This window comes from Hakea prostrata, chromosome 2 (genome assembly GCF_041222555.1).
Source record: "Hakea prostrata isolate BN-2017 chromosome 2, UWA_Hpros_2, whole genome shotgun sequence".
Classification (NCBI taxonomy): Eukaryota; Viridiplantae; Streptophyta; class Magnoliopsida; order Proteales; family Proteaceae; genus Hakea; species Hakea prostrata.
This window is the reverse complement of record NC_142601.1, coordinates 44,015,990-44,042,832: the sequence shown is the minus strand read 5'-3', so window position 1 is coordinate 44,042,832 and position 26,843 is coordinate 44,015,990. Positions and strand designations below refer to the sequence as shown.

Sequence of the window (26,843 nt, the reverse complement as noted above, 5' to 3'; positions counted from 1 at the left end):
ACCCCTCCGATTAGGGTCTGACATAACGGGACATCCTAGCCAAACACTACTAGACAATCCTAAATATGTCATCCAACAGTTTAGGAAGGTGTCCAAAGGGCATCTCTGGAAACATCCCATAATATTCCCGTAGTAGTCCTAGGACAGAAGTGTCAAGAGGACACCTCCCCTTTCCAAACCATACTTAAGCATACACAAGCATCAATCCATAACCTCACATATATGGTAACTTCATGTATGGAAAGAAATCAACAATAACATTCAACTTGTATAAAACTGGTAAGTAAATCATACATCAGTCTATTTAATATAAACAAGTAATGCTACGATATCAAGACAAGACAACAGTAGTATAACATTGTAAGAATCTAATTAAGGAAATAAACTAACAAGATTCAAATATAGAAACTAAGATATACAATTTATGTTGTTAAGGAAGTAACCATCCTTACCTTTAATAACTTGCAAAGGAATCTTAAGAATTCAAGTAACACCTTGACAAACTTGAGAAGAAGGTCCTAGACAAGTGTATACAACATATTAGGAAAGATCCCTAAAAGGAAAGATATCAAAACATCCAAAACAGAACAAATTTGGAGTTGCTGTACTCATTGGTCGATTGGATTGGTCTACTGTCCCAGTCGACCAATCAGTCGACCAACAGAGATAGTGGCGTACAAAATCAGAGTTTTAAGAATAAAGAACCGAATTTGGTGGTTCAAAAGGGTACTAAACAAGGGGTAAACTATATTGGTAGTATCCTAACATAAAGAGGACTTCAAAACATCAATCGAATCAAGTTTTAGAGTCACAAATTAGGAAATAAAAGTTACCATAATTAGATTAATCATGGTTCTTGAAGAATTAAAAATACAAATCATAGACACGAACAATAGGAGAATGAATCATTGATTTTGATAAAGATATCATAGAAGGCATACATAGGTCTTCAAGAAATAGATCTAAGAACCTGAATCTAAATAAGGAAACAAAACTTACCATAGATGTATCAGTCATGATACTTGAAGAAAGCATGGTATGATAGAGGAGAAACAACTAGAGATTGATAGATCATGGATCATGTAAGGAAAACACAACGATTGACTACTAATATGATCAGTAAAATAGATCTAAGAAGATCAGAATTTAAATCAAAGGCAAACGGAGACAAGATCATGATTCCTTCAAAAGCTTGCAATGATCCTGATTACGGACATTGCTTTAGCCATTAATCCTTAGGAAGATCATGAGAGATAAGTTCAGAGATGTTTGCAACAGAGAATGCAGCATCTCCTCTACTATCTCAACTCAAAAAGGAAAGAAAACAAGGATGAAGAAGAAGAAGAGAGTGTAAACATACCTTTTTGTATAAGAACACAAGTTTTGACGAAGATCCGTCAAGATAAACACCAAGAGCGCAAGGGAGATGACTTGCAGAGGTCTTTGGTTCGTTCCAAAGAGTTTGGAGGCAGAAAATACGAAGTAGACTCGAGATTGGACTTAAATAGAGCAAGCAAGACCTAATTACCAAAGACAGAACCCATTGGTCGAGTGGATTGGTCGACTGGTCCAGTCGACCAATTAGTTCAGCAAGTTCAAAACAGGGAATTGAAGGCTCAGATCAAATCCAAACATAAAGGGGTTTTGCACACACACCAAGTGACTTACCTAATAGGTAGAAATGCCTTCAAACCATGATAGAGAACACTCCAAGTCCATCAACTAATCCGATCTTCATCAAGATTCAGTTTCCATAAATAGCACATTGTCATCAACACTCATGGATTCAAAGCCAGACACCAAGTCCTCCACTGGGATGGCCCAAAGCTGACTTCTTGCTTTACTTCGAGTTGTCGGTCCTACAAACAACAGGGTTTTTCCGGGTCAAGGTTAGGGCTGGGTTTCACAACAACTACAAATCAACAACCCAGATTATTTACTTATCGGCCCTATGCAGAGGATGCATCAAATGAGTTGTCCATCGTGCATCGACAATATCTATGAAAGCCCGATGTCCTCTAGGGTTTGCTGCCCTTATAGCATCCTTCATACACTCAAGGGATGCATACAAGTGGGGCATAGTGGGTCCCCTCAAGGAAGAGTCCACCATACGCAAGACCTTTACAATAGAATCTATGATCTGCAACACCAAAGTAACACATCTCCAGAAATCATCAAATGATATTGTGTATTGTGCCTCGCGCCCATTGGCCGTGCTGAATTATCACAAACTGATTAAGTCAATAGACAATAGATATCATACAAGATAATCATAAACTCATAATATAAATATAATAATTTATAAGATGAAATAGTAGATAGTTATCTTACTTGGATCCAGCCCAATCAAACCACTCCTGCGATGTAAACATGGATCTGAGGCCCGACTTCTTATCTTGCATGCTGCTCAAGGCGACGAAATTCGTCACAAATCGTGTCGGACCAGGTCGCACCAACTCACCTCCACATGATCTCCTCATCATTGCCAAAGCAACATTATGATTGTAGATGAAGTTGATTACCTGTCTTGCCCTCTCAACGGTGTTGTGGACAATGCTGATTTTTCCAATGTCCTTCAGTATTAGGTCAATTGAATATGCAGCATAAGGTGTCCACAAAAGATTATAATCAGGTGAAGCCATCAACACTTCACCGGCCTTCTTAAAGTTGGAGCCATTGTCAGTGACAATTTGCGCCACATTTTTCCTACCAACCTCCTCGATCACATCCTGCAGGAGACCCATGATATATTTGTGGTCTTTCATATGACTAGTAGCATCCACTGATTTCAAGAAGACAGTTCTCCAGTCACAGTATACCATGAAGTTGATGATGCACTTTCTCGTCGGGCCGGTCCATCCATCCATCAGACATGATGGTGCATCCATAAGTATCCCAAAAGGGTTTCATACTATCAATATACTCCTGCAGCTTTTGCTTCTCCTCTTGAAGGAGGGTGGTCATCAACTCTGTAGGGTTGGGACCATCATGTTCAAGGCCTGTCGCTGCAATAGCATCATTCATATTCCTATAGTATGGACCTTGTGCTGTATTTGCTGGGATGTGATTGTAATAAATCCACTTTGACATTGCTTTCTTTACCTTCTTTTCCATACCTTTCCATGCACCAGATATCTTGGGCTGCTTGGCCCCTTTTCTCCTGAATGTATTAGGATCCTGCTCCATGATCGGGTCTTGACGGCATGGATAATCAGATGGTTGCCGTGGCAGTGGCACTGAACGGTCTGAACATGATGTATGAGGGGCCCGCTGACTCTGTGATCTGCCAAACATGCCAAATACACCACCCTCCCCCCAGAATCAGAAGGTCTAGCCCCTGCAGGCCTAGAGGGACCAGCTCCTATAGCTCTAGCTCTGGCCATATCCTGCTCTTGATGGTGCAATCGTCTGCTCTCTGCCATGGCTTGCCGCATATCCCTCTCCTCTTGATCTCTGTCCACATCAGTAGATCAACATCCCTATCATCATCTGAATCATCCACGTATGATTACGGTCCCCGCACTGTATCATCTAGTGCTCTGTTGACTTTCCTCCGATCATCTTTCTTCTTCCCCTTCTGTTTTTGTAAATCCCTAAGTGCCTTGATTACATCTGGATGGGCCTCTGTGCATGTAGTCACATCCTTTGAACTCCTAGTGATGTGACCCTTGAACCTACTGATGCCACTTGAGTATATTTTTTTGTGACAAAAATTACACTTTGTTTTATTTTTGTCTCCATCAATAGCCGTACAATATTGCCATGCTGGGTTAGTCCTCCCTCCTACTGCTGATCTCTTAGGTTGTCCCTATCCCTGTCCCCGTTCACCCTGGGAAGACCTAGTTCCCCTCTGACTCCCACCAGCAGATATGATGACTGTTGCATTCAAATAACATTAACAACATCATTATAATTGTTTATACACAAATAAACAATCATATATGAAATAATGAATATTGCATGTATGATATAATTATAAAAATAGGCTGCCCATATCAAAACTGGCGATGAAGCCACATAGGCAACACAACCAACAGTTGAAAAATACTTATATAATTATTCCATAATTTTCAAAACATTTTCCCCCATTTTTTCCATTTTTCCCATTTTTCATAATTATTGATATTTTTATTAATATTTTAATATTTCTTAAAAAATAAAATAATTAATTTTTGGGTCAAAAAATATTTCGACTCCATGGGTCCATAGATCGGCTCACAGAGTTCCACATATGTTTTTTTCTATCATTATACAACCACTATATCACTTAAAAAGTAATCATACAAGATAATCAAAATATAATTTTTTACTCACAAAAAAAAAAAAATACTTTGCAAAAAAAAATTCCGACTCTGTGAAATCGTAGATCGGCTCATGGTATTCAACATATATTAATTTCAACATCATATAGCATGCATTTTGTCAAAAATTACTTAGAGAAGAATGGTTACCTGTTTGACGAAAAAACTCCCAGATCTATGTGAAACGGCTTCTGATCGACAGAAACAACGTGATATCTGGCAATAAGGAAGCAAGATGTACTCGTAGATGTCGAAGATCGGACCAAAATATGGTGAAAAGTGTGAAAAATGAGAGAGAAGCTCTGGAGAAGTGAGAGAAGAGAGAAAATTTAAAAAAATCGAATTCGCCCAAATCTCCCTTTTTATCTCGCGATATATTGCAAACGGTCGAAATTTCGACCGTTGGCGATATATCACCGAGAAGTCGACGATATATCGCTGACTTATGGTTCTGTTGGTGTCGCTGGGGGGTGTCGTGTCGCCCCCCAGCGACAGGTCGAAATATCGCCTCGTGTCGGCGATATATCGCCCATCCATAATATATTTTTCAGTAACCACAGTAATTATTTTACCTCTTTATGGATAATTTACATTCATCTGCATAAATAGTAATTTTACAATTATCCAACATCCCTTGATTATAAAGTAACAAACATTAGTATCATTCAAAAAAAGGTTCAAACTACGACATTCACTAAATATGCTCAACATCCACTTCAGTTAGCGCTGCAGAGGGCGGTTTGGGACAGGTTTTTAAAACCCTGACTTGACCCTAAATATCCTAGCTGGGCTCTGACCCTAAACCATACAGGACTAAGTTAGGCCAGATCAAATTTGACATTTAGTCCAGATGTATATACTTTTACCAAAAGTAACCTACAACCTTTAGGATCCCTTCCTTCAATAATAGTTAAACCCCTACTGTTCCCTAACCCTAAAACATGGTTACAACCCCCTCCCCTTTATCCTTTTCTTCTTCTTTCTACTTCTCTAACCTATGGTGGCTTAATATTTTTTCAAAATTTTCAAAACCAGAAAATAAACTTAACCCAAAACCTTAGGATACCCTTACACTTGCCTACCCCCAATAGGAACTAGAATCCCTCCTCCATACTCTACCTTTGACCTAAAGTACTAGCTCAATCTTCTCCTTTGAACCCCCAGAATAGGAACTAAAGTAATTAAAGCTCATCTCCGATTTCTTGTCCTTCGTGAGTGATTTCTCCTCTCCTCCTTCATGAGTAGCTACTGGTAACCAAAACTATTCCTAAATTAGTTTCATGAACCACCCGAGACCTAGAGGTGGCCAAACACCTCGGGGAGGTTGCGCAAGCCGATCAACATCTTGGGAGAACAACTTCACCCTTGCTACATTGTAGTTCCAGAGGTTTAGAGATTCATCCTCAAGAGGTTAACATATTCCAGGAAAAAGAGGGCAGCATCCACCACAGTTCACAACAAAGGAAGAGCCAGTTGGATTAGTAGTCAATGATGCTTTCGTTGAAACAAAAATTCATTCTTCTGAAATATGTTCGGTAAGGTATGATTACTTAGGGGAGGCCATATCGAAAACAAGCGATTGAAGATGCACTTCTGTTGGCGTGGAACTGTAGATACCTAGTTTAAGCATCTTCAATTGAAAAGCATAACTACAATTTCCATTTCCAACACCAGATGGATTTACATAATGCCCTTGTAGAAGCACCATGGACTGTTTCCAGCAATCTCCTAGTGTTAGAAAAATGAAATGAGCCACGAAATTGGGGTTTTAATCAAGTTGCATTATGGGTTTTATTTCATGGTCTCCCTCTGAATTTATTCAATACTGTTGAGGGGCTAATCTGTAATTGCCCTCATTTAAGTGAACCGTTCGATTGATCTTACCTTGGCTTGAACCCATCTAAACCGGCGCCAATCCCTTGGTTCAAGTCATGGGTATATATTACGTTATGGTTTGTTGGCTTGAAATGTATCAAGCATTTTCTGGGTTATTCTTGTTCTTCGTCTTCTCTCTCTGCGCGACAATTAGGGTCCTCGGAGAGCTCTGTTGCAGTGGTGATTGCAGCAGCTAGTTGCATGGTTTTCGAAGGATTTTTTTGTGGTTGAGATCGTATGGTTGTGGTCTACCTTTATTGGCATTCTTGTTGTAATTTGTAAGATATTTATTCTCTTTTTCATAGTGCACCAAGCTCTAATCTTGAGCCCGGAGACGTAGATCCGAAAGGATCGAACTCCGTCATCAAACCCTCTTGCTCTCTGTGATTCTAGCAATCTCTCAATTTTGTTAGTTTAATCACCTAAGGCATTACAATAGTGGTATCAGAGCTGCGGTTTAGCTCGATTCTTGGGTCAAATTTGTTGGGGGCTTTTGCTATGTGATGATGTTCATGTTTTAAGATATCGTTGTGGTGAAATTTCATATGTATTGATCAATTCTAGCAATTCATACCTCTCTAATTAACGATTTTATTAATTAGGTTTCGGTTAGGGATTGATCTATTTTAATTGATATTTATGTATGTTATTCACTCTGTTTGTGATATATACTTGATCTGTGAATGTTTGATTTGAATAATTGAGGCTTATTTGTTAACAATTGGTTACCAAGTAGGCCCTTGTACTACTGTTTGACTTTTCTATCATTTGGCCAACATATACAATGTGTTAATTCTTATTTAATTCATTTCAGATCTATGTTATTTGAGTGATTATTGTCTTACTTGTTAAATGTGGATCCTATAGAGGGGTTTGAGGTGTTGGGGGAGGTAATTTCCCCAAGATTGTTTATTGCCAGCCCTAGTGGGACCTTAGGTGTGGGTGTATACCCTAAACAACTTGATTTTAGAACTCCAATAGGGAGTTCAAAGGTTGATATTGAAAATTGTGATAGTACTGACGACTTTGGCATATGGAAAAGGAAGGTAAGGGCCTTAATGGCCCAATAGAAATTTTTAAGAGTTATAGATGACCCAGATAATTTCTTTGAAGGCATTGACCCTATCTTCAGAACTGAAGTTAGGAAAAATGCAATTGGTTGCATGTTATGGAATATCACAGATGGTGTGATGAGATGTTTAAGTGAGGATAACAATACCCCCATCAAAGTTTGTAAAAAAACTATCAAAATAAGAATTTAGGTAACATGATTTATTTAAAAGAAAGAATTTATGGGTTTAAAATGGATCCTACTATCAGTCTAGACCAAAACCTGAAGATGTTTAAAAAACCAGTTTAGGATTTGGCTAGCACAAGGGAGAAAAATAAATTAGATGAACAAGACTTGGCTATCATTTTGTTGAATTCCTTACATGTTGATTATTTTGTTGTTAAGAACTCTATTAAGTATGCCTATCAAAATGTTACCCATGACTAATGCATTGAGGCTCTCAAGAATAGGGAGTCAGAACTATTAGCATCTGGGAAGGCCAATGGAAGTGGGTAGAATTTGTTTGTGAAAGGCAAAGGTCACTTCAAAAGAAATTGTTATGCCTAAAAAAGAAAAATGAAAGAAAATGAACTTCAAACTCTGACATGCCTACTACTAGTAATGGTCAAGCAAATGTATATGAAGATGCTTGTAAAGTGTTGACCATCTTGATAGTGATAGACATGCTGAGTGGATTATTGATTTTGGATGTACCTACCATATGTGTCCTCACTTACATTGGTTTACTTACATGACTAAGGTTGAAAATGTAAAAGTGTTAATGGGCAACAATGATATAAGCAAAGTAGTTGGTATTGCCATAGTTAAATTGGTTACTCATACAAACTCTGTCTTTACTTTGCATGATGTAAGACACATTCTTAATTTGAAGAGGAATTTGATTTCCTTAGCATCCTTGATAGTGCTAGATTTGACATTAGCATTACTAGAGATGTTCTTACTATAACTAAGGACTCACATGCATATGAGAGGCAAATCTTAGTTTGGTTTGTATGTTTTAGATAGTAGTACTGATTGTGTCGCTAATCAATCAAAAATAAAATCCTATACTAATCTAGCAAGCAGAAAGTACGTGGTCGAACTATAGGGAACTAAAAGGCTAAGTCACTAAGATTGAATTCAACAAAACTAAATTTAAACTAAATCTACTAATTAATGCAAAAACGTTAACTATGAATACGTGAAGATCTTTGGGATTTTGAATCCCCAATGTTTTTTCCTAACCGATATAACTCTACACTTCAAAGTAAATTAGGGATGGTCCTCCTAGATATGCCCTATCTTCGCAAGACTATCGTCCTTGGCGGAAGCTTGGCACGCTTAGTTTGCTGAGCTATAAAACATCTTTGGCCAAACTCAAACACAATCAACTAGAAGATATAGAACAATCATATTAATGAAATAAGCATGGTTCATCTACATCCCAAAGAAAAGGAACTAGTTACTCATCACAAAGTTCATAAGAAAAATAAAGATGAAACATAGCAAGAGAGAGAGAGAGAGAGAGATAGTTGTGGTATTTTTCTTCAGCAATGAGAGATGAGAGCCGCATTCGCCGTCTTCTTCTTTTCTCTGTGGTTGGCTTCTCTTTTATATCTCCCAGCACACAATGAATCCCCTCTCTTTACTCGTTGATTTGACCTTTATTCGTTCGGATATTGGAAACACTTAAAACTATAAAGTTGTAGATAATTTCAATATTGTTCTATAGCATCTTGAATCACCGCAATCCAAGCTCATACGAGAGAGATATGCCCTAAATACTAAAGGTAGGTTTGTTTACCCGATTTTCAAATATATTACCAATTTTGTTCCTTATACCTCCACCTGTTTCCAATTTGGCTAAGATCTCACTTTTCATGATTTCTTGGGCAGCAAGATTGAATGCCATGATTTAAATTCACCAATATATAATATATTTGCCAACTTTACTCCATATTATCTCTAATATCGAAAATCACCTTATTCCTAAAAAATACACAAAAATACTCAATTGGCTCTCTTCAATTAAATAAGTATGGGGAATTAAATCAAATAAATATTGGTAAATGCATGCTTATCAAGTACTTATTTAGAGGAAGTTTCAAGTACTTGTTATTTGTTTATTGAGTCTGATTGTACAAGTATCTAGCATTCTAGATTAGGGCGCATAAGTAATAGAGGGCTTCAAACTCTAAAAAAACAAAGTCTATTTGGAGCACAAGGTTGGAAATTTAGAGTTTTGTGAGTATTGTGCCATAGGTAAACAACATAGGTTAACTTTTGGAGTTAGGTCCCACACATTTAGTGCTACATTAGATTACAGAAATGTTGATTTGTGGGGACTTGCATCAATCAAGTCTTATGGAGGTAACTCCTTATCCATAGTTGAGGAGTACTCTAGGAAGACTTGGGTATTCTTATTGAAGACCAAAGATGAGATATTTATCGGGTTTAAGAAATGGGTTGCTTTAGTTGGGAACTTGAGTTTAAATAAAGTCAAAACATTAAGAAATGATAATGGGTTAGAATTTGTTAATGATATTATTAATAAGTATTGTAAGGACAAGGGAATTCAGAGACACAAGACTGTTAGAACTATTTTAAATAAAACAATATACATGCTTATTAGTTTTGGGGTTCCCAAAGGCTTTTAGGATGAGACTGTCACACCCCACCCGCCGGTATCGGTTCTGCCTGACAACCGTAGGTGCGATCCATCACAGGATCCACGATTTTATCATCAATAATAATAAATGCAAGTAATAGCAATCAAGAGCAAGAGTAAGTTCAATTAATTAATCAAAAAGGATTACAGGAGTCCAAAATACTCCAAGCATAAATCAAAGAAAATAATCAAAGTAGTCAAGTTCCAAAAATTTTCGAGTTCAGTGGAAGCAATAATTAAATTAAAATAGTTTCTTTCCTATAACTCGCTCCTGGGCTATAACTTTTGATTTAGTTCTAGCAATATAGGGAGTTCTTCAGTTTTGCTCCAAAGACTTCTCAAAATGCCGAGCGATCTGTCTTATTCTGCCGTCAATGGGTACTATAAGTACACTCAATGCATTTGCAGGAGGCTTCATGTTATACATCTCCGTCTCTCACTGACGGTACCACATTCTCTTCACAAGAGTTGCTCCAGTCATACGGAACTTCTCCTGATTCGGGAGTACCATCTGAACAATATAATTTAACACACAGAGAAATGAGTGAGTTCTAATGAACTCAATAAGGAAATCACATCTCACATACATATCGACAGCATATCAAAGTAAGCACATATGTAAAGAATGAAATGCAACTATATTGATGCGGCTATAAATCTAACTATGCAAGTCTCTAGATGACAGACATGCTTTAAGATGTAACACTAGCCCTCCTCTAGGTAAGTCTAGTCACTCTGATCCCTCACAGACTGGTTACCTCTGTTGGGATCCCGAGCAAAGGAATTCAATCCTCATCAATCAATCATGGTTGGGGTTTAGGTCAACACTCTCTTACCCCAACCACTGTCATGAGTATTGGTGCATGTCGGGGTTTCTAATACAATGCAAGGTCATATAATGACGTACTACATGTAGTCCAGATACTTCCCCTATGACACCAACCAACTCGATTCAGTATCCTTCTTTACCTAGTGAAGATGGATTTGAGATTAATCTCCACTCTTGTTTCATCAAGAGTGCTTTATTAGGAACAACACATCTCCCGAAACCAAGTCCACCCTTAGAAAGAGATAGGCAGACAGTATTCCAAGCAATGCAGCCAGGTAAAGTTATGATCTTTTACTAATATCCCCATTCCAGAATTTTGAAAAAATGGAATCCATCTTAGTGCATATTGTATTTGGACTGGCAAAGAGGAACATATGGTAGTTTGGAATTGAAAACTTAACTAAGACAACACTTCAGCAAAACCAAGTTTGGATGAGGTCCAAATCTGGAATTTAGATTGAATCCTATCTAACACAAAATTGAAATCTTTATGTTGGGATCTACTGGGTTTGAGGAAAGTACCCGAGATATTTGCAAAATTCAAGAGTGATGAATATCCAATACTTTCCCTAAAGGCTTCCTCATATCCAGATGAACATTCTAGCCAAAGAATATAACACTCTTTTCCAAGTTGAGGGTTTGACCAGAAAGGTAAGAGAAAAGGTCAAATGCTGATTGAGATTAAATCCTCAGAGTGGCTCGAGAGAAGATGAAAACATCATTAACAAAGAAAAGGTGGGTTATTTGAGGTGCATTATGCACCACTTTGATTCCCTTGAAAGAGTTCAGGGATCGGCATTCAAGAAGAATTCTTGAAAGAACCTCTATAATATAAAAGAAGAGACAAAGAACCGAACCGGTGCTTGATGTAATTATTAACAGAAAGGGTTCTGAAGGACGGTGAACAACACAATCCCACAAACCCACCTTGCTTTGAGCAGTCTTCATTTCGGATTCCATTTCCAAGTTTCTTGAACAGATCAATCAGATAGTCCAATGGCAAGTGATTGACTCACAGCTACTGGAACACTACTGGAGCACTTTTCGCCTCTGTTTTGGAATCCAGAAATTCGTTTCACTTTCAGCTAGAATCATAGATAACCAGCTACAGGATTTGGATGGCAGCGAGCTATTTCAATGTTTATACTGAAGCATTTCATCAACTACGTTCAAGTCTTCAATATGCAAGATGCTAATTGAGGGTGAAAGAGACCATACCGTTCCTGAAACTCAACGATTAGAGACAAACCAACCTTCACTAGTGAAATGAACAAAAAATCTGAGGAATATGATTATTGATGTTTGATTTCTTGACTCAAAAGAAATTTTTTATTTTTCTTGGGTGAAGCTTAATTGGCATATCACGCTCTGATTTCATAATCTGTCCGCTAAAACTCACCATTAAGGTCTTTACAAGAGCGTAACCAATCAAATAAATCCAGAGAGCTAATTCAAAGGTTTTCCTTAATAGCAAAATGGCCTTTTAATCCATTAATCCATCAAAAATTTACAAGACCCAGATGACTAAAGGGATATCCACACCAGAAACATGTAAAAATGCAAATTGAGAACAGATATAAACCATATTTCTGACCTCCGAAAAAACCCTAGAACAAACAATGTTCTGTAACGATTAACCACCAAACCCGTAGAGAGTCCTGCCCTGCCTCTTGAGTGCATAAACCACATCCATGGCGGTCACTGTCTTTCTGCGAGCGTGCTCCGTATATGTAACAGCATCACGAATAACGTTCTCAAGGAAGATCTTGAGGACTCCACGGGTCTCCTCATAGATCAAACCACTGATACGCTTGACGCCTCCACGCCTTGCGAGACGACGAATTGCAGGCTTTGTGATGCCTTGAATGTTATCTCTCAGCACCTTTCTATGCCTCTTCGCTCCTCCCTTTCCCAATCCCTTCCCTCCTTTGCCTCTACCCGACATCTTCTTCTGTCTCCTCCTCCTTCCTCTTCTGCTGTGTTTCTTCTTGTGCTACAAGCCTGCAATGTAAGATTTGATTGTCCAGGTGAAACTATTTAAAGCTTTCTCTGTTTCCCCCGAGAACGCAACAAAGCCGTTAGATTAGGAACCGATCCGTGTCGAGGGCTTGCCTATCAGCTTCTATTCGTCAGATTAGAAATGATGAATTTCTATTGGTGAAAGACTGTAGTCTCTGGATCAACACTTATATTCTCCCGCTGTGGGATTTAAACAAATTTTCTTTTTTTTTGGTAAAATGGATTTAAACAATTTGATTCTGGCCTTTTGAGTACTTAATATTTTGTCAAATGGCTGTAAGTAGTGAAATCATGTGATGAATTATGAGGTAAAACAAGCGCTATAAAACTATGAGTCAAGTGCGAAGCTTTGTCTTATATTTAAATTATATGTAAAAAATTACCTCCCTGAAGATGTATTCAAGGAAAAAAATCTTGTGACGCATTATGGATTGTCAAAAGATTATCAATTTGGTATTAGGTTGTTTGAACTCAAAAGTTGACACTCTCATTCTATTGAAAACCCAAAAAATTCATACTCTTATGAAAAGGGTGAGGATGAATTTCGATGACGCTTATACATGTTCTCGAGTTCTCTTATGATTCTAGGTATCTCATTCAACATATTTCCCTTGATTCTCAATGTTGTATTTGTACACTTTTCAAAACTTTTGGTTTAATTTAGTTGTAGTTGTACACTATTGAAGAGGTTGGATTGGCTGATGTAGTGTGTGGCATAGGTAAATTCTCAAAAAGGTATTGAGAGATCTCACTCTATAAAGGTATGAGATACAATATAGAGGATTCACCACTTAGGATTTTCAAGTTGCAAGGCGAGTTGATTTGGATTTGGATGTGGTTGTACAAGATGCATGAAAAGATCCAAAAGCAATCTTTTGGAATTCCACTGTTTTTCGTGTTTCAGAGATAGAAGGCACTTCAATTGTAGCCAAGGCCAATTATCTTGAAAATTGAAAGGGATGGAGATGATATTCCTAGATATAAGTTGGATAGCTCTATTGTTCGAGGGGCCACAACCGTAATTGTATATAGATTCTCTTTAGTTTTGAAAATAATCGATCTTCTATCCAGAAGAAGAAAAAAAGTTGTAGATGTACACAAATTAATGTGATTGAATTATTTGAGAACATAAATTCATTTGCTTTGCCTTGGTTAGATTTTATGCATTTGTGGAATTTGCTACTTAATTTGAATGTTTTCACCACCAATCAAATCCCAGACAAGATTTTGAGCCCAGGATTAATCCAATTCCTGCATTCCCAATGTAACACCCAGCCCAGCAAAATGGATTTTGCGTTTCAATGAAAAAAAAAAAGAAGTAATCCATGTGGTCTTTCCTAGAAAATGATTGATCATACCAGATTTTCAAAGTATCCATTTCCCAAAACGATAAGAAGCATAGTGAAGAAGAAAATGTGTTGATGTGCTTCTAACACAATGGTAGCAACCTCATAGGTAGAAGTAGTGAGTCCAATGAGGTATTGAATTCGAACCTTCATCCCTCCAAACCTTCCACCCTTCCAATCCCCTATCATCACCAAAGCCATAGAGTCCTAGTCTTCCAACAGGCATGTTCCTTCGCTCCACCCTTTCCCAGTCCCTTATGTCACATCCCACCCACCGGTATTGGTCCAGCCCGACAACTCGTGGGTGCGGTTCACAGTCATAAGATCCACAGTTTACCATCAATGATAATAAATGTATGCAATAATAATCAAAAGCGAGAATTAAATAAAACAAACTACATGAATTCAATACTCAAAAAGAATGAATAAAAAAAAGAAGGAATAAAGTAATATTTTTCAAAATTTGTAGAGTTCAACAAAAGCAAAAGTTAAACTAATTCAGTTTGATTCTTTTAGTTCTCTCAAAGGCAATGATATTTTCTTCAAATTTAGCAATGAAGGGAGCCATTCAACTTTCCTCCAGTGACTTCTCAAAATGTTGAGCTATCTGCCTCCTCCTGCCATCAATGGGTGCTATAAGCACACTCCATGCATCCGCAGGTCGCTTCATGACATACACCTCAAATTCTCATTGGCGCCCCCATAACCTATTCATAGGGGTCATTCTAGTCATATGGAATTTCTCCTAATCCAGTATACCCATCTGTATAATATAATGCAACGTACAAAAAGGAATGAGTTCTAAAGAACTCAGTAAGGAAACACATCTTACATACGTATCGGCATCGTATCATGGTAATCAACATATATAAAGAATGATATGCAAGTATATGGATGTAGCTATAAATATAATTATGCAAGTCACTAAATGGCAGACATGCTTTAAGATATAACACCAGCCCTCCTCTGGGTAGGTCTAATCACTTTGATCCCTCACGAACTAGTTACCTCTGTTGGGATCCCGAGCAAGGGGTTCAATCCTCGTCAATTGACCATGGTTGGGGTTTAGGTCCACACTCTCTCACCACAACCATTGGTATGAGTACTGGCGCATGTCGGGGTTTCTAATCCAATGCAAGATCATAAAGTGACATATTACATGCAGTCCAGATACTTCTCCTATGGCACCAATCAACTCGGTTCGGTATCCTTCTCTATCTATAAATGTGAATCATCACGGACTGGCTACCGCTTTTGGACTCCATTCCTTAACCCTATAGTCATCTACATATTGATAGGACGGATGCTCTCATGACCTCTCATGACTTTCGGCCGCTCCTTGGATGTCCATAAGCCCAACCTAACATATGCAACCCCACCAATGCATGATCAACAATGGACCATTGAATCTCCACATGGACTATCTACCGCTTTAGGATGAGACAAAGTCACATCACTATCATCATGAGTCATTTAGCTTCAATTCCCCCACTGAGAGGGTAGTAGCATGTATGGGTACATAGCCATGCATTTTAGACTCCCTAAGTATGTCATCCAGCAACTATGATAGTGTTGGGGGTATCAGTAAGCAGTGTCCCATACCACAACTCCTGATATCGCAAGCAATGGATACCCAGTATGGATACCCTCCACCATAGTTACAACACATCATAACTCATCATTACATAACCAATCATTCAACATCATAATGTAATTGAAATACATCTAAACATTATTCATAGTAGATATTCAACTATGAATCATTGAATCATACTGTTATAGCAAGTTATAAGAATAATGATGCATGCAATTAATTAGACAATTCATCATAGATCATATCTCATCGTATATATAAGAATGTGTCCTTACATGTTGGAATGTAAAAACTATTGTAATTGCAGTTCAACCACACAATTAGAAATTCCAGAGAACTTCAGAGACTACTTAGAATAGGTTTATAAAAATACATTAAATGTAACATCCAGCCCAAACCTAGCCCGGACACCCTATTTATTTTGGGATAAAGAAAGACTGGTTCAATGTTAGACCTTAAAAGTTGGACTTTAATTTCAATATTATTATCTTTGAAAACCTTAGGAAGCCATGTCAGACCTTTCCCTTAGGGTAGATCTGTAATGGTTGGCCTTATCCTACCTTGGCCCAGCCCGGGACCTATTATGTTTGTGGGTCCGAAAACCCTAAGTGGGGGAAATGAGACTTGTGGACCCTTTTGGTTGATGTTTTGGTGTCGGAACCCAAGCCCTTGGACATTGATGATGATGCCCCTCACTTGAGAGCATTGTCAGTGTTAGTTTTGAATCTGCGCACCGAAGAGGGGTGAATTAGTTGAAATACCAAATGAACTCCTGTGCTAAGTCAAAATATATTTCCTGAAACTAGACTTCTTGATGGATTTGTAGGAGAAAACCCCACTCCATTTGACCCCATATAGCCTTCAAAATCCCTGTCCGAAGTTGCTGAACTATGTCTGGCAAATCCTGCTTGCGCATCGAAGAAGGTGAGTTTAGTTGGTGGACCTAATGACCTCCCATGCTTGATACAAAAGTATTTCTGGAAACTAGACTTCTTTATTGACTTGTAGGAGAAAACCTCACTCAATTTGACCTTTTATAGCCCTCCGAATCCCTGTTCGAAGTTGCTGAACTATTTCTGGATTTTCTGCTGAAACCTGTTACTTGTTTTGGTCGATCCTTTTGGTCGATGCCATCGACCAAGGACCATCGACCAAAGTTGCCCAGAATCGTGAAAAAAGATGCTTTTTGGATATTCCTTCCTCTATTTAAGTGAAACCTCGAACCTAGAACGATATTTTACTCATCTCAACACCTGAGAACGTGGGAAGGCTCCTCTTAGGCTCCTCCTTAGCTTGGGTGATGACCTTCTACAAGAATCATTGTCTCTCTTCTCCAACTACCATCTTCTAAGGTATGATTCTCTCTCTTGCTCTCTATTCTATTCACTTCCCTTCTTCTTTTACTGATGAGACCATGGCCAAGGTGCTGCAACCTTGCAAACACCTTGCCATGAACGTCTCTTCCCATTTATACTTGCTATGCTTCACTTGCATCTTGATCCTTACATATACATTACCATGATTCCTTGCTTAACAACTTGATTTCTTATACTAAACTGAGATGTGGAGTATGATTAGTCTAACCTCTGGCTTGCAAATGATTGTAATCATGTTCCTAACCTATTCCCCAACTAATTCTCTAGCTTCCCTTTCAATTACATCAATTTCTCATGAATGCTAGGATTCTTGTCTTTAGAACATAGGACCTCAATTTGGGGGTTTTCATTTGGACCATTGGATTGTGATAATACTTGCTAGGTAGTGTTCTTACATTGTTATTAATCATCCCTCCAAGTTTCAGATCGATCCAAACCCCGGAAGACCCATTTCCGACCAAAATCCACTATTCTGTCCCGAAGACAATTTTGGTCGATCCTTTTGGTCGATACCATCGACCAAGACCATCGACCAAACTTGTTGCTGACAGCAACCTTGCTCCGTTTTGATCCTTTTGACATCCGATCTTCCCGACTTCTTCTCTAACTTGTTATTGATGTTTGTTTAGGGTCTTAACAAATCTTTTGGACTATTTCTTGGTATTCTCAATTCATCATCAACTCAACCTAAGGTAAGGATGGTTATCTTCATAAACATATAGATCATCAACTTATGATTTATGTTCTTATTTATGAATAGAATCTCTTGATTTCTTTTAATCGTTATAAGACTATGATATACGTGTTAGAACAGTAGTATTGAAATCTTTATACTCTTGTCATGTTACATTACTATTCTTGTTTACTTATGTCTATGATGATTCATTTCAATATCATGATTTAACTTGTATTATGAAGATGTATTGGATGCATGAGAAGTGATAAACTTGAATATGTGATTGCCTACGTATAACTTGGGATTGGGGAGTGTCCTATTGACGCTTCTGTCCTTGGGCACCGGAGGAAATAGTATGGGATGTTCTCCGAAGGTGCCTATCGACTCTTTCCGGGTTATTGGATGACATACATAGGATTTGTCTAGTGGTTTGGCTAGGATGTCCTTGTCGTATCAGACCCGAATCGGAAGGGCATTGAGACCGAACGACCCGTGGTAGCAGTGGGGATTTGTGGGCACTCAAGACCGGTAACCAACCCGTGAGAGGTCATAAATCTCATTGTGGGAACCATTTATTGGTAGGGTTGCAAATGGATAGACTTGAGCTCACGGGCGCTCAAGACCGGTAACCAACCCGTGAGAGGACGTGAGAGCTTCCCGTTTACTATTTGTGGATGACCAATAGGGTTGATGAGTCCGTAATTCGAGATTACGGTGACTCTAGTGAGAAGGATACCGGAAAGGATCGCCGGGGGCGAGGAATGGACGTATCTGGATCTGAGTTGATATGAATGAGTAGATGACTTGCATTGGGCTAGGCTTTACTGTGACATGCGCCAATACTTATACCAAATGGTGATGTGAGAGAGTGGTGACTAAATCCCCAACCATGGTTTTTTGAGGACTTTACCGATATTCCCCGGACATTCCCAAGATATGGAATGGGAGAGTGACAGACGACCCAGAGAAGTATGGTGCTATGACTTAAAGCATGTCTACCTTAGAGACCAGCATTCATAGAGTTAGAACCATACTTGCATCATGTGTTCCATATCATATTGCATCATGTTATGGCTTGTATCATATGGTTTATATTTTATGGGATGACTACCTTGCTGAGTTCTTTTGAACTCACTCCTTTTTGCAACATATTTTGTTAGACTTTTCTACAGGTACTACCATTGTTGACCGTAGTGATCAACCCTACGGAGGCCGAGTTGAAGACTTGTATCATACTGGTGGCGATGAACCAGTTGATAAAGACGAGTAGACCGAGATCGGGACTTTTTGTAGTAGTTCAGTTTTATATTGTGTGTTAGGGATGGGATGTCGCCTCATTCCCTTTTTAACCTTTTATTTGAATTGTTGGGACTATAGCTTAGTTGTTTCACTTGTTATTTGGTGAATCGGTTGTAACCTTTACTCTTAGTTGTTTCATCTTCCGCTAATATTGTAGGACGGGTTTCCTCCCTCCATTTTACACTTGATTGTTTATACTAATGAAATCCTTTCCACACTCTGATGTTATTTGTGAATCCTTCGGAGGTACTTTCTCGACTTTTATTATTGAATTATTTGGAAATAAGGAATTGTTCTTGCTTTTGATTATATTATTGTGCTAAGTGACTATGATCGTTCCTAAACTTGATCGGCGGGACAGTAATTCACTCCCCGGGTAATCCAGATAGGGTATCCCCTTGGTGGATTTAGGGCGGGATGTGACATTAAAGATAGGAGTCAAAACAGAGTAACAAATGGACTAGACTTGGCTATTGTGACCCAACCGGTTGCTTGGGGTGGTTGGTTGGGCAAGTGACCGCCCTCCCCCGGTCCAGACTACTTCTAAGTACAAAATTCCAACTTTTGATCTCCCAATTTTAATCCGATTTTGGAATGATCTAGATCCGAATTTCGTCCTTAAGGAGCCTACAACACAAGCACAAACCAAAACCCTAGAATTCTAATGATTCAATAACCACATCATCTCCTTTGATTAGATCAATCCTTTATTTGGATACAAGGGTTCATTTTGGGACATGATCTAACAAAAATCATTGATGCGGGAATAGAACCATCACAAATAACTCACTACTAATCAAGGAGGATGGATTCACACCATTCAAAGAGATGAGAAAAGGATATAGAGGGTGTGAGATCAACTTACCTCCTAAAGATTCGCTAAATTGATGAGTGATTGGATCTTCCTTGCAAATCACGCTTCCTTCACCTTCCCACACGTGTTCTTTGACTCCTAACTGTCCACAACAGTAATCCCGAATATAATAATGAGAGAAAAGGTTGAAGTTACTTATTTAGGGTTTAAATCCCGCAAAATAACATGGGCGATCACTTGGGGCGGTTGATTGACCAATCAACTGCCTTAAGCAACTGCCCCCCTAGTACTTTTCAGTACTTAGGTGCTTTGCTGAAGGGGTTGATCTTCAACTCAAACTTAAGCCTAGCCAACATGTGGGGGTGATCTTACCTTGATTCCGAACATCTTCAATCACATCTTGACTCCATTGATGATCCACTTTTCTAGTCCATCAGGGTTTCCAATGGATCTCCTTCGAGTTCTCAAAATGACAGGTTCTTCATCAGCAGAATCCAGATCCATGGATTCAGGGTATGGATCATGGACTTCAATCCGAATACTCCACAATTTATTCCAGTTGGATCTTTATACTCAGACCTACAATACGGATCCCGGGTTAGAAATATGGGGGTTGTTACACCTTACCTCCCTTGCCTCTCCTTGGCATCTTTGCCTAATCCAACAAAAGCAAGGTAGTCTTTTATATTTTACCAAAATAGCATGTTGGGAGCCATTCCATTGGTAGAGGGGGAGAGAGATCTTCAACTGAGAATGAATATTCATGTCCACTTGGAAGCATAGGTAATGTAATTTTTCTCTTGCTTGAGATCCCTTTATAATCATCCCTTTACCTGGCTATCCGATCATCATTGTCAGTTTCATGCCAAGCCAAAAGTCCATAAGCTCAACTAGAATTCCATGCAACTGAATCCATATGTCCATCGTGCCTCCATTTCTCAAGCATTACTAGGTTGCATCCCATGATCCATGGATGTTTCCTTTAGGGTGTTTTCCATGTGTAGCGGATAGTGAAAGTGAAACACGAAAGTGTGTTGTTCATCAAGAGGTATGACGTTGATCTTACCTCTTGGAATGCAACTTTAATGAGCCCATCTGTTACTGCTTGTACACGATATCTTTTCCCTTCAAGGATTCTACCAACTAAAGTAGTATTCAAGGAATAAGATATTCCAATTCAATCTTCAAATTCACCGTCCACAAGGGCTCCATCCTCCTGTAGGTAAAGATCTGTTAGGGGGTTTGGGATTTGAAGAGCGTGCGATCTCAACAATTGCTAAGATGGTTGAGACGTGAGAAGATTAGGCTATGAGAGGAGACTAGATATCTAGCCAGAAGCTAGGGAAGAGAAGGTCAATGTTTACTCACATGGGCAATAGAAAGAGCTCACTCTAGGAAGGCAGAAGAAAAGAATAGCATTACAATGCTTGATTGTATCCTACTCACAATGGCTATAATAATCTCCAAATATCTGCCTTTTTATGATAGGTTTGGGTATAGCTCACCGTTGTGCAAATTTTGCACAACAGTTCTCAGCTTGACGAACTTGGTTGATTGGATACCTGTAGATCACTCAATAAGTGGGCGGCAAGTTCTTAGGACTGCCCATTTAGGAAAATCACCTACTGAAGACACCTACACGAACTGAGCAGGGGACGAGTCCAACTTTTTTCTTATATGGCCTCATTCATATCAATACATTAAATGCTTCATTTACTGATCAGCGACAGACACATTAAATTCCCCACACATATATTAAATGCATCATATGTATCCAAGGATTTTGGGACCTCGAGGATATCTGCCTAGAGAATACTTCCAGCCGACTTGTCAAGAGTTCAAGGAAGGCCACATCACATCCCCTGTTAGCTTTATTGGCTCCAAGTACGAAGCCAATTTGGTGTGCCTACCACACTGAAAGAAGAGAATTAGCCCTTATTCATCCAACAGTCCACACTTGTCAAGCAAGGATATAAATACCCCAACCACTAAATAATCTAGTAATGCTCATTAACTCTAGAAACCTACCCAACAGTAAGGGTGTCAATTCGGTACTGAAACCGTATTACCACACAGTACCGAACCGTTTAAACCGCACCGCGCCGTACCGTTTCCAAATTCGGTACGGTTTGAACCGAAACCGAATTTGGTAATTCGGTACGGTACGGTTTCGGTATACGGTACAATACTGTTGGTATGTACCGTATACTGTACCGTTAAACCGTATACCGCATACCGTTTTATATACCGTTTTTGTACCGTATACCGATAATAGATTTAAACCCTAAAAACTGGCTTGGTAACTTGATTTGTTTGTCACATACTCACATTCGAAGAGAACAGAGAGGGCCGAGAGGCAAGACTGAGAGCAACGAGCTGCGAGACAGTGAGAGTCTAGTTCCTTCCTTCCTTCTTTTTTAGTTTCTTCTTCTATTATGTTTTCTTTTTATTTTCTACAAATCTCGTTCTTCCTTCCTTCTTACCATTTGGGACCTGGGTAAGCACATCGCCTCTCGTTCTTCCTTCTTCGAAGCTTCATCTGGCTGGGTAAGGTCGTAAGTAAGCCTGCAAGCAAGCTTGGAACTGCATCGCCTCTTAAGGCTCTCATTCTTCGTTCTTCCTTCTTCTGGTCGAGCAAGTCTGCAACTGAGGCATTCTATCTAAATGGTTCCGATATGTTAGCTTTCTGTCCAGTGCTTTTTATCTACCAGCGCAATTTTAAATTCCTTATTGGGAATTTTGAAAAGGGCAGTTTTGATTATTTTTCGAAGTTTTTTTTTTTTTTTTTTTTCATCTTCCTTTTTTTTTTAAAATTTTTTTTTTTTTTTGTTTTTTTATTAAAATCTATATTATCTATATATTAAGTTTCAAAATTAGTTTTTGCATTTCTTTTATTTAATTGTTTTGTTTGTGTGTGGGACCCTTGAGGTAAGGGTGGTAATGAGGCACCATGAGGTAAGGGTGGTAATGAGGCACCATGAGTAAAGGAGGCCCTTCATGACCTTGGTTAAAGGAGGCCCTTCATGACTTTGGTTATGAGGCTCTTCATGACATTGGTCATGGGTCTTAAAGGTTTTGATCATGGTGATGAGGTGGGCTAACTTGAATGGTGGAATTACTCAAATTCTAACTCTTGACCTTTATTTCTCATTTCAACTGCATGACCATTCATGGCCATTACCATGAGTGGGGGTTAAGGTCTTTGAATGGGTTAAAGCCTATTCATTCCAAAGAAGTGAATATGAGAGTTACTTCCCCAAGTAGTGGGGAGGTTAGGTCAAGGGGGTTTATTCACATTAGTGGAGGAGGGACAAACCATTGATTCTCCATTAATGGAGAATTGATTCTCCCCTTGTGGGGAGGTGTGGTTTGGGCCTATATAAACCCAACCCTTCCTTGCATATTGTGTGCTATTGTGACTCTCCTCACTCACATTATTTGTTTTACAAAGTTCATTTCTTTCTTGAGTTGTCTAAGTGTTGTGCTCTAGCTTTTGGCTCCTTTAAGGGACTAGAAGAACTACCTCATCTTCTAGTTGGAGGTTGCTTTATCTTGGAGGTGGTGGTGCGAAGAACCCTTGGTAGTAGGGTGCATCAATTACCTTAAAGACAGCATCAAGGTGTGACTCAACCTCATCAATCAGTGGTTCGTTCGGTTGCTACTTCAAGCTCTTCAAATTTGCTAAAGATCTTCATCTCTCAATTGTATTGCAATTTCACTTTTATATGTTTGAAGAATTTGTAATACAATTACCCCAACAAGTTTAAGGTAATTGATTTGGAAGATCCAATGGCAAGTCTTGGAGATGGCGACTTCAACAAAGACGGAGACAACAACATTGAGGTTGTTGATGGAATTAACTCCGGAGGAGATCCTTCAAACAACACCGTTGAAGGTAATGTCAACAAACAAGGTGACGACACTTTCGTTGCCATAGATGGTATGAGATATCCATTCCTTGCTACTCATGATTCAATCCCCACTAATGTAATTCCAACAGTGACAGATCTTATCCCGGATTTGGGTAAGATGAGGATTGTCACTGAGTTCGACAAAATCAAACAGTTTGGAGGTCAAAACTTCAAAAGGTGGAGGCAAATGTTGCTATTTGCCTTAGCCCAAATTGGGGTGGTATTTGCCTTGACTGAACCCATACCAGAAAAAAGTATTGATCCTGTTAAGGAGGGCAAAAGGGTGGCTTGGATTCAAGCGGACTACCAATGCAAGAACCGAATTCTGAATGCATTATCTAATGACTTATACCATGTGTATAGTTCATTAGAATATGCTTATTCGATTTGGGATGCTTTGGTTAAAAAGTATTCTCTTGAAGATGCTGGTTCAAAGAAATACTTGGTGGCTAGCTTTCTAAATTTGACTATGAAAGATAGTGACACAATATCAACCCAAATTGATTTATTTCAAATTGCTGTTGGGAAGCTAGCAAAAGAGAAAATGGTCTTACCTGAAGAATTTGTAACCGGTGCCTTGATTGAGAAACTTCCACCTTCATGGAATGCTTTCAAAATGTCTATGAAACATAAGAAGACAGGATTGACCTTAGACCAGTTGGTTGTAAGGATCAAGATTGAAGAAAGGAACCGGTTCAAAGACAAAGGTGAAAAAGACCTTGGAGAAAGTCGCCTAAAAGCGAACTTGGTGGAAACCAACAAGCAAAACAAGAAGAGGAAAAGTCATCAAGAATATGATGAGTCTTCTAAGAAGAAGAAACTGACTTGTTTTGTTTGTGGAAAGGTTGGCCATTTTAAGAAAGATTGTAGGTTCAAGAAGAAAAAAGTTGAAAAGGTGAACCTAGTTGAAGATGATGTGTTTGTAGCTATGATCACAGAAGCCAATTTGGTTGCAAAACCAAAGGATTGGGTGTTGGATAGCGGTGCTACAAGACATATCTGTGGTGATCTCAAGATGTTTTCCTCCTATTCCATGGGCTCAAATGATGAAAAGGTATTTATGGGAAACTCCCAAAGTGCCCTGTTATGGGAAAAGGTAAGGTGACTTTGAAACTTACTTGGGAAAAACTATTGTTCTCACCAATGTTCTCCATGTGCCGGATATTAGGCGAAATTTAATTTCAATTCCTTTGCTTAATAAAGTAGGAATGAAGTTGGCTTTTGAAAGTGATAAGACAATTATCACTAAAAACAATGTATTTGTGGGAAAGGGATATCTTAGTGAGGGATTGTTTGTACTTAGTATTTCCAATGTTGTAATTGAAAAGGCTAGTACCTCTTTTGCTTACTTTGTTGTTTCGTCTAATTCTTTTGATTTGTGGCATGGTAGGTTAGGTCATAGTAGTGTAAAATATATCATCAAACTATGCAAGTTAGGGATGATCACCGAAAAGGTGGAATTTCCCAAGGACAAGTGTAAAACTTGTGTGGAGGCTAAGTTAACCAAAATTCCTCACAAGACTATGGATAGAAAGAGTGATCTCTTGGAATTGATCCATAGTGACTTAAGTGACTATAAGTCATATGAGTCAAGGGGAGGAAACAATTATGTTATCACCTTCATAGATGATTATTCTAGATATACCATGATTTATTTGTTCAAATCAAAGGATGAGGCCGGAAAGGCATTTATATCTTAAAAAACGGAAGTTGAAAATCAACTTGGCAAGAAGATTAAAAGACTTAGAACCGATAGAGGGACTGAGTATTTTAATCTTGATAAGTTTTGTGAGGAAAATGGAATTATCCATGAAACGACCGCTCCTTACCAACCGGAATCAAATGGGGTAGCGGAAAGGAAAAATAGATCTCTTAAAGAGATGATGAACTCCATGTTGTTGAGTTCTAATGTACCACTTGATATGTGGGGGGAAGCCATGTTGACTTCATGTTATCTATTAAATAGAATCCCACATAACAAGACCAGTATGGTTCCATTTGAAAAATGGTTTGGTAGAAAACCAAGTATAAAACATTTACGTGTTTGGGGCTGTTTGGCCAAGGTGTTATTACCAGATTCCAAGAAAAGGAAACTAGGTCCCAAAACATGTGATTGTGTGTTCTTGGGGTATGCGATAAATAGCACGGCATACCGATTCATGGTAATTAAATCCATGGATGATGTTATTGAACCAAATAGCATCATAGAATCAAGGGACGTTGAGTTCTTTAAAAGAATTTTCCCCTTTAACTCCGCCTTACCTATAAGTAAGGAGAGCCAATTGATCAATGGGGAGTTGGATCCAATTGAAGAGAATATCAATCAATTGGGTATTAGTGATGGAAATCAATCAAGAACAAGCAAACGACTCAAAAGACCCAAATATAAGGATGATGAGTGGCTTGTTTACTTGGTAGATAAGGATCCTCTTAATTATAAAGAGGCTATCACATCATTAGATGCTATCTTTTGGAAGGAGGCAATCAAGAGTGAACTTGATTCAATCTTGGCGAATAATACTTGGGAATTGGTAGATTTACCAATTGGCTCTAAAACTTTGGAGACCAAGTGGATATTTCGAAAGAAGTTAAAAAGTGATGGGTCCCTTGATTGTTTCAAGGCTAGACTTGTTGTCAAGGGATTTAGGCAAAAACCAAACATCGATTATTTTGACACATTTGCCCCTGTGTCAAGAATTGCCTCAATAAGAGTTATGTTGGCAATTGCGTCAATACATAACTTGGTCATCCATCAAACGGATGTAAAAACTGCTTTTCTAAATGGTGATTTAGAAGAGGAAATTTACATAAAACAACCAGAAGGTTGTATTGTAAAAGGACAAGAGCAAAAAGTTTGCAAGCTTAGAAAATCCTTATATGGATTGAAGCAAGCGCCTAAGCAATGGCATGAAAAATTAGACAAGGCTCTAATTTCAAATGGCTTTATCATCAACAATGCCGAAAGGTGCTTATAGTGTGAGAGGACTTGCTTTATTTGAGCTAATTTTCCTTTCCCTCATCTTTTCTTGTTTCCAGAGTAATTTATTGTTTGCCGGCCCATGAATCGTTTTCTCCAGTTGGAAT

At 38.6% G+C, this 26,843-nt stretch overlaps 1 protein-coding gene across 1 annotated transcript; it reads right to left on the bottom strand.

Moving 5' to 3' along the window:
* Positions 1-11,934: 11,934 nt before the first annotated feature.
* On the bottom strand, positions 11,935-12,718 carry LOC149024422 (histone H4). Its single transcript, XM_089142939.1, has one exon. The coding sequence runs from the start codon at positions 12,667-12,669 to the stop codon at positions 12,358-12,360; it is 312 nt and encodes a 103-aa protein (XP_088999065.1). The 5' UTR covers positions 12,670-12,718; the 3' UTR covers positions 11,935-12,357.
* Positions 12,719-26,843: the final 14,125 nt, after the last annotated feature.